Below are 15387 nucleotides of genomic sequence, written 5' to 3'. Positions count from 1 at the left end.
TGCTTAGTTTCTAGTACATGACTTGTTGTTATTATTCTATATATTCTATTGTCATTCTTCTGCAAAAGGTGAAATCCGCCACCTTAGCGGCCTCACATGGTCGGCCTTACGACCATCTGTGAGAAGGTAAATCGAAAAACTGCAATTGATTACGATATTATATTGCTATTCTTGCTGTTTGATGTAGTTATCTAGTCGATATTGTTGTTGATTATTATTTGATACTTGTTTTTTGACCTTATGATCATCTATCATTGTTATCATGTTGATACTATTTCTATTTGTATCATTCGCCCTTCTGATACTCGTAGGATTCGTTACTTGATATATATGAATATCAAAATAAATTTCAATTGAGAGATTGATAATATCAAAATAAATTAGGATCAAATCAAGTTCAAATTAGACTAAGTTCATAAAAAAGAAATTGAGTCGAGTTTGAACACTCAATTTTAATGATTTAATACTCAACTTGATAAGACTGTTCATTTTAATGCTAAAGGATAAATTATAATTTTATCAAGCACGAGCAAATTTATAGTCATAAAAACATATTCATAGTATTGGAAAAGGAGCGGGAAGTATGCATTTTGTATCTAAAATGTCTAATTATCAAAAAATTAACGATCTAAAATGAAATTGTTATTTTTCTCTCTTAAGGGTGAAAATTACAAGCAAAAAAATATAAAAAAATATTCTTTTTTATTCATATTGTCAATAGAGCAAAAATCAACATACTTGGAGCTATCTTATACAAAACAACGGTTTTAATTAAAATTACTCCAAAGTAAAGCGATTGACTTTTTGCCAAAACTGTTCAAAGATAAATTGTTTTATGTAAAACAACTCTAAGGTGATATTGTTTTGTATAAAATGATTCTAAGATGATGTTATTTTGTATAAAATAACGAACGTAGAATGATATTTCAAGAATGAAATTATTAGCGAGACATTGTTTTAATAAATTTCAAAAGGAAGACATCATATGAATAAAAATGACACCCTCCTCTATCACAAATAATACGCTATATATTATTACAAGTACAACTCATGCCAAAATAAAAAATAATGATTATTCTTCAAATAATAATGACAAACACAATTTTTATAAAATTGTTTATTATCTTTTAAGGGTAATTTCACATATCTTTCATTACAAATAACTATCTTATTATAAATAATACATTCAAAAGGAAAATAATTATATACTTTTTAATATCTATTATGTGATGGGTTCTTCCCCTATGGTATTCTAAATATATTTTTTGATGACTCTTATGAAATTTTTTTTTGACGATTATAACAATATTCATAATCTAACAGTGTGTAATTAATTAATTACATAATCAAAATTTATGAACAGATCCCTACGTACAGCTAATAATACATATAATATACTGTAGTAAAAATGTGAAATTCGTCGTTATTCCAGGAGTCTCATACAAATGATCGATCTCATGATCATATATAAAAAGTTAAATTCAGAAACTGTAATTAGCCACTATAGAAGAGGACATTCGACTTTGTCGAACTTTAATTCTTGCCCATTATAATAAATCTATTATGTAGTAATCAATTTAATCATGTCTGAAGGATAACAACATAATATACAATGCAAATGAATATAATGGATTAAATTAAGTAATCTGATCGGCTTCCTCTGTCGTCCGCAAGCGCCGCAGAGTATTTGCGTAGGTGAACAAGGTAGGGAAAGCCCGACCCGATCTCGTCGGCAGTCTTGTTAGATCTTTCTGCCTGAACGAGTAAACGTAAGCCTCACGGTTGACGCTGAACACCAACAACATCCCTTTCTCCTTCCCGCCGTCGCATACCAACATCGTCCACACGCCTTCTGGCTTCTCCAAGTAAACAAATTCATTCAGCTTCACCCATGAATCACCAGACCTTCCCCACGCCGTGAACGTGCCGGTACGTCGACGGTAATGCATCAGGCACAGCCACGATTCCTCCCAAACTGCCACGCTGATATTGTCGAACAACTCCACAGCGCCGTCGTCGGGCTCGGGCATCGCCAGAAACTCGACGACCCCAGTGGCGATATCGTATGACAACACGTAGGGATCCGCTGTGGTAGTCCCGAAGCAGTCGGAGGTCCAGAAGACGGCCCCTCGGTGCACCACCGGATTCTTAAACTTCAAGTTGCGGCCGCCGTCGTTGATCATCTCGTCCCTCGTCCAAACCTGGGCCGCCGAGTCGTACACGCGACACCGGTAAATGTACCAATCCTTGCCGGATGTCAGGAAGACGAGCTTGTAGTCGCCCGCGACGTTGTTGGTGAACTCGACGGCCAAGCTGGAGCGCGGTCCGATATCGCCGTCGGGAGGAATAGGAATAAGCCAGGACTCGCGACGGACGGGGTTATAGGCGCATATGCTATAGAAAATAGTGTCTTTTTTCAGGTAGAAGATGAGACCGCCGGCGGAGCAAAGGATCTTGCAGGGGTGGTCGTCGTAGGCGGAGAGGATATCAAAGAAGCCGGCCAGGGGGAGGCCGATGTCCGGATCGAGGATGAAGCACTGAAGGTGATAATAATTATCCACGAAGATGGCGGCTGCGCCGGCGTTGTGGTAAGATTGCATGAGGTGGAAGAGGGGATCGGAGGTGATCATGTTATGCAAGGACTTGGAGACGAGGTAGAGGTTGGAGAGGTTCTTGGCCGGGAGGTAGGAGAAAACCTCCGCCAATTGATCATAGTTAAGGATTTCTTGGTTACTGGCGGCGGATGCGACGGTGCTGCTACTTCCGAGTTGAAGATTGTGGTCGGCCATTGATCGTGCAGAGAGTACTCTTCAGTGAAGCAATTAATCAATGTAGATGCATCTGCAGACATTTATCTATCTATCTATAAATAGATGTTCATGAAGATTGAAGTTTAAATTCCGTTACGAAAAGTTTTGAGAAAAATTCTCTATTGATCAGTTTTAAATTCCATTCCAAAAAAAAGGGAAAGAAATCTATGGAAAATTTAAATTTAACAAAATAGTTTTCAGTCACAATACTCAATTATTCATGATTAATTCGTTATAAAAATTAATTTAGACTAATCATAATGACTGGATAGATTTTATTTTGACTACTTCCTTTCTTTCAAATTTGTCCTTAAAATGCAATGGTATCTTAACTTTCCCAAATTAATTTGCAACTAAAAAAAATCTAATCAACATATTGTGTTCGGTTTCTACAAAATTGGATAGGTATAATTTTCTATGAGTATTATTCTCTCCGGATTAAATAATTCCTCCTAAAACTTTGGAATTTTTAACTATTTTTTTATTAATTTGCCTTCGTGTTTTTTTATATATTTTGTTAGAATGAACTGATTGATGTTGGAAGACGACATGACTTATTTAATGTCCAAAGTTAATAACCACAATTTTAAGGTATAGTTAATTAGGATGTCAATTTCATGCATGGTCTTAATTAAAGCCAAGAATAAAATTAAATATTAAAATAAAGAAAGCAAATTGAGACCTATTAGACAATATAAAGTGTTGTTTAACTTAACAAAATTTGAATTCATTAAAATATTTATATTTAAGATAATAAAAATATATAATTGTATCTAAAAATTTAAAAAGAAAAAGTAAATATTTAATAATAATAATAATAAGTCTTATCAATGGAATAAATTATATGTATCTTTTTATGTTATTGGACTCTTTCTCTTATTATATAATCATCTATATTTAAATACATTTTATATTATTAATTAAGTCTTCTTTGATTCATCTTTTTCATTTAACATGCATATTTGTTATAGTTTTATATTATCTAACTAAAGTATTTATTAGTCGTCTAATTATATATTTGATATCTGAAAGTTTTTATTAAATAGGTATAATCTCAACTTTCTCTCTAATATTCTTATTTTTTTATTTTATTTATCCTCATATGTCTGTTCATCTCTACGACTTTCATTTTTTTAATTTAGTCATAACCCAATATTTAATTGCATATAACATAATAGATCTACCTACCATTTTATAAAATTTTAAAAAAATGATAATTAATTATTTTCTATCTCAATAATTATCTTATTATGTCTAATATTATTAATTTAATTTCATATATTTTATGTTCTAAACTTAAAATCTTTCACTTTTAATATTTCTACTAAGATTTAAGTTTAACATTATTTTCTTCATGTGTCTCATTACTAAAGCAATATTATTTACAAACAGTATACATCATGGTAACGTATTTTAAAGTTGTCCAATAAGTTTATTCATGATTAATATGAAAACAGAAAGACTTTCTTAATATAACTTTGTATTTACAAGAAACACTTTAATTAATTCACTTGGAATCTTTACTCTTATCATTATATTCTAATACATATTCTTAATTATTTTAATATATGCTACATTAATATATTTTTTTCCTAAATTTTTCACATACTTTCCCAAGAGACTTTATCATAAATTTTTTTTAAGTAAATAAATATTATATGTGAGTTTTGCTTCTTGTATAAGAGGCTTATAACCTCTATTATCAATCTTCCAAGTATGAATTCAAATTTATTTTAAGTCATTATAATAATGACTCTCCTTCCTTATATTTTTTTATTATTAACTCCTAAAATTTCATGGCATAACTCATTAACTTAATACTCATATAATTCATATAATTTTGTAAATCTCAATTGTTTTTATATAAGAGATTAGAATATTTACCCTCTACTAATCAAAAATTTTTTATTTTTAATATCAAATTGAATAACTTTATAAATTATTAAATACATTGCTTCCCTAAAAACTTTCATATATACCTCTATCAAAATATCATATGATTCAACTACTTTTTTTATTTTACATTCCATTTAAAACTTCTTCTACCTTTAAAATTTGAATTCTAGGATAAACAATTAAAATTTATATTCTAGATAATATTCAATTGGTGAAGTCAATCAATATTTAATTAAAAACCTTTCTCCATTTATTTAATTTTTTGCAAAGCTTCAGATATTATCATTCTATTTTCCCTATCCTTTTGTGATTTCGTCTGAAAAGCCAAAAGATTAGCGTTTGAAGGCAATATTGAACAAATGAAATCACTTTTGTGAAATTTGTTTGGAGTTAGAGGGAACCAAAGATATATGATTTCTTCTTCTTTCTCTTCTCCCACATAAACTAAACTTTTGTCAGCCAAAAATACAGCCTCGACTCCTTTAGAGCGAAAGAGACTCAGAAGCACGCCATTATCCAAAGCCTGAATAGCACACCAAGAAAGGTGGTTTAAGAGATGGAAATAAGACTGACGATATGGAATGATATATAGTGATTCCCAAATTAATAATTACAGAGAAGGAACAAGGCTGCTTACTGCATCATGCAGGAAACACTGTAAAAGCACTAATGGCAACCTAGAAGAAGCTTCAATCAGTTCGACAGCATAAAAATTAGTCCATTAAATTATACTTTTGTGCTTCTTTCTTGGATCTCCTGATGGACGTTGTAATTTTTTCCTTTTAAAATCTTCAACCGTATTGTAAACCTGTATTAATAAAAACAAAACAAAAAAATATCTATATGAAACCAATTACTGACATGAACTAAATGTCAAAAGAAAGTGCTTTATGTGACTAATCCCAATTTGATAACAAAGGAAATATCTTAATGTCATTCAATATTTGAATCTCACAATACCTTTCGTACTCCAGATGTTAATAATCCCATGGTCTTTATTGACTTTGCGTCTACACATTTCCATGAACTAGAGAACTGATTGCTCTCAGAAAATTGATTTAAACCACCTCCACAAAAGAACAATTGATTAGGAATTTAATCCCATCAAAATTGCAATAAAAAAATTTCATTATAAAGTGGCATGTCCTTACCTTTCAGTTTCAGAATCAAGAGCTCAATGTGCATGTATTTTAGATCTATGTATGTGTTTTCTTTTACTTGGATACTTATAAGAACTGCTTTCTTGACCCTTCTAGTGCCTACCCTTCTGTAAAGAGGCAGTGCATGCAGTGAGGCAGAAGATCATAGAACACATGGAATGGAATTGTGGCTCTCACATTAATGTTCAGCTTGCAGGAATTAACTCTGTGCATTTCTTGCCGATTACGCGAATAAAATCGAACAAAATGCATGCAATTACGCATCAACTTCGCCTTCAGTGAAACTCCAAATTAAAGAAACCTACCAAATTCTAGAAATGCAAAATCAACCTTCTAGAAATGCAAAATCAACCAGAGGCGAATGTGCTGGAGGGGTTACCTTTGGGGAGAAAAGTCTAGAGAAGATAAACCCGGGAGTATCAGTGACGGCGCAAGAAGATTTCGCTGGAGGAGACTTGTCGCGAGGATCGGCCGGAGCAACGCTGAGGAGCGAGCGAGCGTTCTCCGAGAGAAACAACCCGCGGAGAAAGAACATCGGAGGGAGAGCGCCGGAGGGAGAATGCCGAGATCGCATAGAGAAAGAACGTGCAGAGAGCAGAGAATAATAGTATCGGGATCGAACCCTAAATCGTGATTATAGCGACGGAAAAATTCCGTCGCTAATTAGCGATAAAAATTTACTTCCGTCACTAAATAGAGACGAAAATTTACTTCTGTCGCTACACCGTCGCTAAATAAAATTCCGACGGCTGAGCGATGAAATTCTATCGCTAATTAGCGACGGAATTAAAATATCCGTTACTAATTAATGACGAAATTAATTATCCGTCGTATATTTCACATAGAATTTAAAATTTCGTCACTAAATTTAGCAATGGAAATTTATTCTGTCGCTAATTTGACGGTTTTTTTTAGTGTTCCTTTGGGTGTTATATTGTTTAATTCACTCTATACTTTGCTTCCATTAGACTAATCCCTCTTTGTTCATGATCGTTGGGTTCACTGTTAGATCTCTTTTTTCTTTCATTGATGAATATAATTGACTGGTGCATATCGTTATGATATATATATAGTGTTTATGTAATGATCCCATGTTCATTGTTAAATCTTTCCAGGCAGTGCCTGTTGTTGATGGGATTAATGTTGTTAGGGTGATCAGTAGGCTGAAGGCTATTACTGCCAACCCAAAGAGTTCAGGCACAGTGAGAGGAATATGGTATGCATCTGTGTTGCGATGAATCTATTATAATGATAAAGATGCAATCTTCCAAGAAATACCATCCTTTTAAATTCTTTGTCCTTGAAACCATCAAAAGGCAGAGCAAAGAAAAGAAACACGGACAATTGCGCAATTAAAGAATGTTGGACGTCTGAACTGATCAATAGAGCTCAGACACCTGATTTATTTTGATGGTTGGTAGAAACTTTCGTGGGACTAGACCGATCACTCTTAGAAATAGCTAGACAATAGAGCTAACTGAGATTTATTATTATTTTTTAAAGAAACACGGACAGTTTATTTTGTTTTCACATTTCCACCCGTCTAGATGTGAATATAGATCTCGCACGCTGCTATCTTTACTTGAAACCATGCATGAAATTGACATCCTAATTAACTAAAATTTATATTCTAAATAGGATAAAACCAAGGTATAAGAAAGGAAAAGGAAAACTTATAAATTATTTATTCTAATTTTATCCGTTAAAATTTTAATTATTAAAATAACTCATCTATTAGATTTTTATACTGTCGCTCCTCATCACATAACACAACTGTCACAAGACCTCATCACTCGCACTCTTCGACGTCGACCTTTATCGTAAATTTCTCCAAAGATAAAACTCAAGAGAATAATTAGTAAATTTTTTATTAATTTTAAATTTTTACATCAATAAATTTTTATAGAAATATATATAAAAATATTAATTTATCTTTGATCATACCAAAGCGTTTAGATTCTGTATTTCACATATTTATTATCTGTCTATTTATTATTTCTTTAAATTTATTTATTTATTTAAGTAGTAAATATTAATTTTTGTTGATTTCATGGGCTATATATTTTTTTCACATATAGATTTATTTTAAAAAGTAAAGATATTTTTATAATTTTATATATTTAAATTTCATTTCTTTTTCTTTTCTCCCAAATAAAACACATATTAGATAATGAACCTTTCTTTCCTCCAAATATATATATATATATATATATATATATATATATATAAATATTTCTTCCTCTCCCTCTCAACAGATTGTAGGAAAAACTCACAGATCCAAAATATTCAGATTATTAAAAAAAATAAATGTACATATAAAAGTATTTTCATCATGAAAGATTTTTCTTCAATAAAAAAAAAAGTTAATCTTCTTTAATATTAGTCTCCCTTTCATGACCATCTCCCAGATTATTATACCATAAATGAATCAATATTCAAAAATGAGTTTAATGTTTGATTTGATAAAAATTTATTTATATATAATACATATAAAAATCAATTAAATAAAAAATTTAATAACCCATTAAATTAAATAAATAAACTTAAATATATATATGTGTTCAATTTATTAATAATATTCATGAATGACGTTCACTAATAATATTATATTTTCAGACATATTTATTAATAAAATTTTTATTAATATGTTAAATAAACAAATGAATTTGTATTATCAAACCTAATAATAATCGATCAAATAAATTTAAAATATAAAAATTTTAAATAATTAAATAAATTTTGAATTGAGAGATTGATTATATCTAACCGAATTGAATCATGATCAAGTCAAGTTTAAATTAAACTCAAGCCCATTAAAAAAAATTGTCCACTTCAATTATATCCTTGGAGCTAGCACAAAAAAAAAAGACAGGGTTGTGACCCAGGAACCGCGGTTCGATCCCAACTACGGCGTATTTGTAGTAATTTTCCTCCAAATGGGAGCATCTAGATTGACCGCCGTATGCGCTTCCTGATTTACTCTGGTGGTCGATAGAAAATTTTCATGGGATCGGATCGGCCACCCAAGTGATTGAGTACATTTATCATTTTTTTTTTAGCAAAAAAAAATTGCAAATGAATGGTGCAATGCGTCAAATTAAGCTTCAAGTAAGTAATCTGATCGGCTTCCTCCGATCTGTCGTCCCGCAAGCAGGGCGCAGAGTATTTGCGTAGGCGAAGAAGGTAGGGAAACACGGACCCGGTCTGGTCGGCAGTCTTGTTAGATCTTTCTGCCTGAACGAGTAAACGTAAGCCTCACCGTTGACGCTGAACACCAATATCATCCCTTTCTCCTTCCCGCCGTCGCATACCAACATCGTCGCATACCAACGCGTACCCACGCTTCTTTTTGGCTTCTCCAAGTGAACAAATTCATTCAGCTTCACCCATGAATCACCAGACCTTCCCCACGCCGTGAACGTACCGGTACGTTGACGGCAATGCATCAGGCACAGCCACGATTCCTCCCAAACTGCCACGCTGATATTGTCGATCCACTCCACAGCGCCGTCGTCGAGCTCGGGCATCGCCAGAAACTCGACGACCCCCGTGGCGATCTCGTATGACAACACGTAGGGATCCACTGTGGTAAACCAGCTGACACAGTCGGAGGCCCAGAAGACGGCCCCTTGGTGCACCACCGGATTCTCAAACTTCAAGTTGCGGCCGCCGTTGTTGATCATCTCGTCCCTCGTCCAAACCTGGGCCGCCGAGTCGTACACGCGGAACCGGTAATTGGACCAATCCTCGTCGGTTGTCAGGAAGACGAGCTTGTAGTCGCCCGCGACGTTGTTGGTGAACTCGACGGCCAAGCTGGAGCGCGGTCCGATGTCGCCGTCGGGAGGAATACGAATGAGCCAGGACTCGCGACGGACGGGGTTATAGGCGCATATGCTATAGAATAGAGTGTCTTTTATCAGGTAGAAGATGAGACCGCCGGCGGAGCAAAGGATCCTGCAGGAGGAGAGGATATCTAAGGAGGCCCGCGGGGGGAGGCCGGCGTCCGGATCGAGGATGAAGAACTGCAGGCGAAAACAAGTTTCCACGATGATGGCGGCGGCGGCGGCGTTGTGGTAAGATTGCGTGAGGTGGAAGAGGCGATCGGAGGTGATCATATGATGCAAGGACTTGGAGACGAGGTGGAGGCGGCAGAGGTTCTTGGCCGGGAGGTAGGAGAAAACCTCCGCCAATTGATCATAGTTAAGGATTTCTTGGTTACTGGCGGCGGTGCTACTTCCGAGTTGAAGACTGTGGTCGGCCATTGATCGTGCAGCGAGTCTTCGGTGAAGCAATTAATTAATCAATGTAGATGCATGTGCAGATATCTATCTATCTATCTATAAATAGATGTTCATGAAGATTGAAGTTTAAATTCCGTTACGAAAAATTTTGAGAAAAACTCTCTATTCAGTTTTAAATTCTATTCCATAAAAAAAAAGAAAGAAATCTATGGAAAAAATTCTCTTCCGTTTTTTTTTAAAAATTTAAATTTACCAAAATAGTTTTCAGTCACAATACTCAATTATTCATGATTAATTCGTTATAAAAATTAATTTAGACTAATCATAATGATCGGATAGATTTTATTTTAACTACTTTCTTTCAAATTTGTCCTTAAAATGCAATGGTATCTTAATTAACTCTCCCAAATTAATTTGCAACTAAAAAAAAATCTAATCGACATATTGAGTTCTGTTTCTACAAAATTGGATAAGTATAATTTTCTATGAGTATATTTCTCTCTGGATTAATTAATTCCTCCTAAAACTTTGGGAACTTTTTATATAATTTGTTAGAATGCTGATTGATGTTTGAAGACAACATGACTTATTTAATGTCCAAAGTTAATAACTACAATTTTAAGATATAATTAATTAGGATGTCAATTTCATGCATGCATGGTCTTAATTAAGACCAAGTTTCTCGGGGCAATAGTGCAACGGTAGGATATCCGGATTGTGACTCAGGGTCCCGCGGTTTGATCCCCAACTACGATGTATTTGCATGAATTTTCTTCCAAATTGAGAACGCAATCAAAGGATGCTGGACATCTGGATTGGCCGCAGTATGCGCTTCCCGATTTATCCTGGTGGTCGGTGGGAAACTTCCGTGGGACCGGACTGGCCACTCCCAGAGATTGAGTCCATGAGACTGACTGGGATTTATCATTTTTTTAATTAAGACCAAGAATAAAATTAAATATTAAAATAAAGAAAGCAAATTGAGACCTATTAGACAATATGAAGTATTGTTTAATTTAATAAAATTTGAATTCATTTAAAATATTTATATTTAACATAATAAAAATATATAATTGTACCTAAAAAAATTAAAAAGAAAAAGTAAATATATAACAACTAAGATAAGTCTTATCCACCGAGTGGAATAAATTATATGTATGCTTCTTTGGACTCTTCTTCTTGCTATATGATCATAATATTTAAATATATTTTATGTTATTTTATCATGATTAATTAAGTCTTCTTTGATTTTCTTCTTCTTTATTTAATATGCATATTTATTATAATTTTATATTATCTAACTAAAATATTTGTTGGTTATCTAAATATATATTTAAGGGCGTTTGATTTGAAAATTTTTTCTATTTATTTTTAATTTTTAATTTTTTATCTAGCTTTTAGAAAATAGAAAATGTGTTTGGTATGATATATTATTTTTTATTTTTTATAAAAGAAAAGTAAAAATATGTTTGGTTTGTTAATATAAAAAATTATAAATAAAACAGTATTTAATAATTAAAAAAATCATCTTATTTATGGAAAAGAAAAAATCATACAAGAAAGAGGTCAAATTTAACCTTCTAATATGTAATATAAGAAAATACTTTACGATCATTCACCACTATTGACAATTTTTTTTTAAAAAAATATTTAAAAAAGAAAAAATCGTATTAGAAAAGGGGGGTCAAATCTAACCTTCTAATACAGCATTACATGACTTCAAACTCGTTACATGTATCATACTATAAGATAAAAAATTTATCAACTATACAAACTATCTATCAATCTCACACAACCTTTACAAGCATCACAAAATGACTGACTGAGATGTAGGTACTACAAGACTTGAATATCCATAGGCTGGAGATCCTGTAAGAGGGAATGTTGCTCCAGTAGTGACTGACTGAGGATGATTGAACTCGAAGGCAACTCCATATTTACAAGTTCCAGTTCTCATGTAATAGGCACATGGCTTTTCATCCGATAGGTAGTCCCAACACATTCAACTGAACCAATTTGGTGTCATGTTTCTCCCGTGGATGATGATATTTACAGGATGTCCCATACTTGCAAGTTCTTGTTTTCATGGAAGAACCAGCAATCAGGTTGACCATCTCTCTGAGGGTGTTCCTCACTAATTAAACTGATTATTCTGCCAAGTGTGAGTAAGATGATTATACTTGCAGCTATTTCCATATCCGCAGCTATCAGTCCTCAAATAATAAAGACAGTCAGGCACGCCTGGGCGATCAGGATAAGAACTCAGCTGGCCATCAGCTCCCTCTTGGTCGTCCTTGATTTTCAACTGCCACATAGCGTCTTCAAGGTTGTCTTGCAAAGCACTGGACAAATTGGAAACAGCATTGGAAAAGGAGCTTGAACACTCAATTTTAATGATTTAATACTCAACTTGATTAAACTGTTCATTTTATGCAAAAGGATAAATTATAATTTTATCAAGCACTTGCAAATATATAGTCATAAAAACATATTCATATTACTGGAAAAGGAGCGGGAAGTATGCATTTTGTATCTAAAATGTATAATTATCAAAAAATTAACGATCTAAAATGAAATTGTTATTTTTCTCTCTTAAGGGTGAAAATTACAAGCAAAAAAAATATTCTTTTTTATTCATATTGTCAATAGAGCAAAAATCAACATACTTGGAGCTATCTTATACAAAACAACGGTTTTAATTAAAATTACTCCAAAGTAGAGCAATTGACTTTTTGCCAAACTGTTCAAAGATAAATTGTTTTATATAAAACAACTCTAAGGTGATATTGTTTTATATAAAATGATTCTAAGATGATGTTATTTTGTATAAAATAACGAAAAGAAAGACATCTTCTGCAAAAAGGTGGATCCGCCACCTTAGCGGCCCCACATCTGTGAGGAGGTAAATCGAAAAGGAAGACACATCATATCAATAAAAATGACACCCTCCTCTATCACAAATAATACACTATATATTATTACAAGAACATTACTCATGTCAAAAATAAAATTAAAAATTATGATTTTTCTTCAAATAATAATGACAAACACAATTTTTATAAAATTGTTTATTATCTTTTAAGGGTAATTTCACATATCTTACATTACAAATAACTATCTTATTATAATAAATAATACATTCAAAAGGAAAATATTTATATACTTTTTAATATCTATTATGTGATGGGTTCTTCCCCTATGGTATTCTAGTCAGTTCGGATCCTCTGCGCCCCTGTGCCACTCAGTAAACGACAAAAAAATTTCACACGGATCGCACGTGACGCTCGCATCTGCTTGATCCCTCCCGCTCGCTCTCCTCGAAATATTTTCTCTCTTTCCTTCGTCGAAACTCCGCGCCGCTCCCTCCTCCGCCTCGTCGCAATCAATGAAGCGGGTAAAAAAAATCAGCGAGCGCAGCGTGGAAGCACCGTGGCAGAGGCGAGGAAGAGGAGGAAGAAGAAGAGAAGGCTGACGAAGGCGACGAACGCTTCCGCCATGAAGCTTTCCGTGGACGACTGCCGCCGGATGATCCACTGCATTGACACCGACGGCGACGGCTTCGTCTGCTTCAACGATTTCGCCCAGATGATGGACGACAAGCGATGCTTCTGAAGTCGAGCATGGTGGTGATGTGCGCTCATCATCGAATTGGAGAAACAAATTAAATTAAATAGGATCATTTTGTACGCGATTGGAACAAAATGGAATTGAAGATTCGCTTCTCTAATGCCGATTAATTTCTACAATTACAATTAGATTTAGAGATTCCAGATCTTATTTTCTATAAGAAAAAGTTTATAATTGTTGATGCCATAACTGATAAACAGATTGCGATTTCCATAACTGATAAACAGATTGCGATTTCGCTTCTGACCTTCACAGTTTGAGAGCATTCTTGAGCTTATAATTTCTTGAATTACTGAAAGTCCTTAGCAAACTTTGCATAGACTCAATTTTTATGCACAAAGTTACTACAGGAAAAATCACTGAAAGTTTATCACATCTATCTTCTTCAACCATAAATGTCATCAAAAAACAATGATCTTTAAGCAACACGAAGCTTAAGCATTATAAGAACAAAATGAGGGTGAAGTACAGAAGAAATTGTTCTAGTATTCAGTTCTACTTTTTCTTCTTCCCAGCTTTGCCTTCTTTCCGCCGCACAATTTCGCCGGCCTACTTGATGCCTATCCCCTTGTATGGCTCTGGAGCCTCCACTTCTTATAGCAGCAACAAACTCGCCTACTCGTCTCTAACACGCGCCTCAGCTCCTCCGCCGAGATCTTCCCGTCGCCGTCGGCGTCGAAGACCGCGAAGGCCTCGCGCAGCTCCTCTTCCGCCAAGGGCTCCGCCAGCAGCGCCGCGAGCTCGGCCTCGGTGAGGTCGACGCCGCAGGAACCGTCGATGGGGCCCAAGCTGCGCAGTTCGGCCTCGAGCTCGCGGGCGGAGAAAGAGGGCAGCAAGACGGAGCGAGGGGAAGCAGCAGCGTGGTGGGAGCGGAAGAGGGAGGAGGAGGAGGTGGAGGTCCGTGGAGCCGGCGGAGGAGGAACGACGAGAGGAGGGCTTCTTGCTGCTCCTCTTGAAATGGGAGGCGAAGAAGGAGGACACGGAAAGCTTCATGGCGGAAGCGTTCGTCGCCTTCGTCAGCCTTCTCTTCTTCTTCCTCCTCTTCCTCGCCTCCGCCACGGTGCTTCCACGAAGCTTCGCTTGCTGATTTTTTTTACCCGCTTCATTGATTGCGACGAGGAGGAGGAGGGAGCGGCGCGGAGTTTCGGCGAAGGAAAGAGGGAAAATATTTTGAGGAGAGCGAGCGGGAGGGATTAAGCAGATGCGAGCGTCACGTGCGATCCGCGTGAGAATTTTTTATGATTTATTGAGGGTTCTTTGGCGCAGAGCATCCGAACTCTATTCTAGTGGTCGTGGGCACCATCAAATATATCAAAATTTATGAACAGATCGCTACGTACAGGTAATAATATATATAAAATAAAGCTACAGTATATAAAATAATATACTGTAGTAAAAAAAATGTGAAATTCGTTGTTTTAGGAGTCTTACACATCGATCTCATAATCATATATAAAAAGTTAAATTCAAAAACTATAGTTAGCCACTATATATAGAAGAGGACATTCCACTTCGTCGAGATTTAATTCTTGTTCACTATAATAAATCTATCCATAGTAATCAATTTAATTATGTCTGAAGGATAACAACATAATATACAATGCAAATGAATATAATATAATGGATTAAATTAAGTAATCTGATCGGCTTCTT

General features: G+C 34.6%; 2 protein-coding genes and 2 pseudogenes across 2 annotated transcripts; all 4 read right to left on the bottom strand.

The window, feature by feature from the left end:
• Positions 1 to 1637: 1637 nt before the first annotated feature.
• On the bottom strand, positions 1638 to 2789 carry LOC141818010 (uncharacterized). Its single transcript, XM_074705611.1, has one exon. The coding sequence runs from the start codon at positions 2787 to 2789 to the stop codon at positions 1638 to 1640; it is 1152 nt and encodes a 383-aa protein (XP_074561712.1).
• A 6181-nt stretch (positions 2790 to 8970) lies between these two features.
• On the bottom strand, positions 8971 to 10128 carry LOC141818009 (F-box protein CPR1-like). Its single transcript, XM_074705610.1, has one exon. The coding sequence runs from the start codon at positions 10126 to 10128 to the stop codon at positions 8971 to 8973; it is 1158 nt and encodes a 385-aa protein (XP_074561711.1).
• A 1786-nt stretch (positions 10129 to 11914) lies between these two features.
• Positions 11915 to 13748, bottom strand: LOC141818008 (uncharacterized; annotated as a pseudogene).
• A 546-nt stretch (positions 13749 to 14294) lies between these two features.
• On the bottom strand, positions 14295 to 14889 carry LOC141818007 (uncharacterized; annotated as a pseudogene).
• Between the last annotated feature and the right edge of the window lie 498 nt (positions 14890 to 15387).

The sequence above is a fragment of the Curcuma longa genome, unplaced genomic scaffold (genome assembly GCF_044706935.1).
Source record: "Curcuma longa cultivar G26 ecotype Majalengka, Jawa Barat unplaced genomic scaffold, ITB_CL_G26_1.1 contig_22897, whole genome shotgun sequence".
In the NCBI taxonomy this organism is placed as follows: domain Eukaryota; kingdom Viridiplantae; phylum Streptophyta; class Magnoliopsida; order Zingiberales; family Zingiberaceae; genus Curcuma; species Curcuma longa.
The sequence above is the reverse complement of the archived record's forward strand: the minus strand, read 5'-3'. Positions and strand labels throughout refer to the sequence as shown.

What these genes read in the sequence shown, in the direction of transcription:
- LOC141818010 (XM_074705611.1), bottom strand. Translation starts at nt 2,789, where the DNA reads ATGGCCGACCACAATCTTCAACTCGGAAGTAGCAGCACCGTCGCATCC.
- LOC141818009 (XM_074705610.1), bottom strand. Translation starts at nt 10,128, where the DNA reads ATGGCCGACCACAGTCTTCAACTCGGAAGTAGCACCGCCGCCAGTAAC.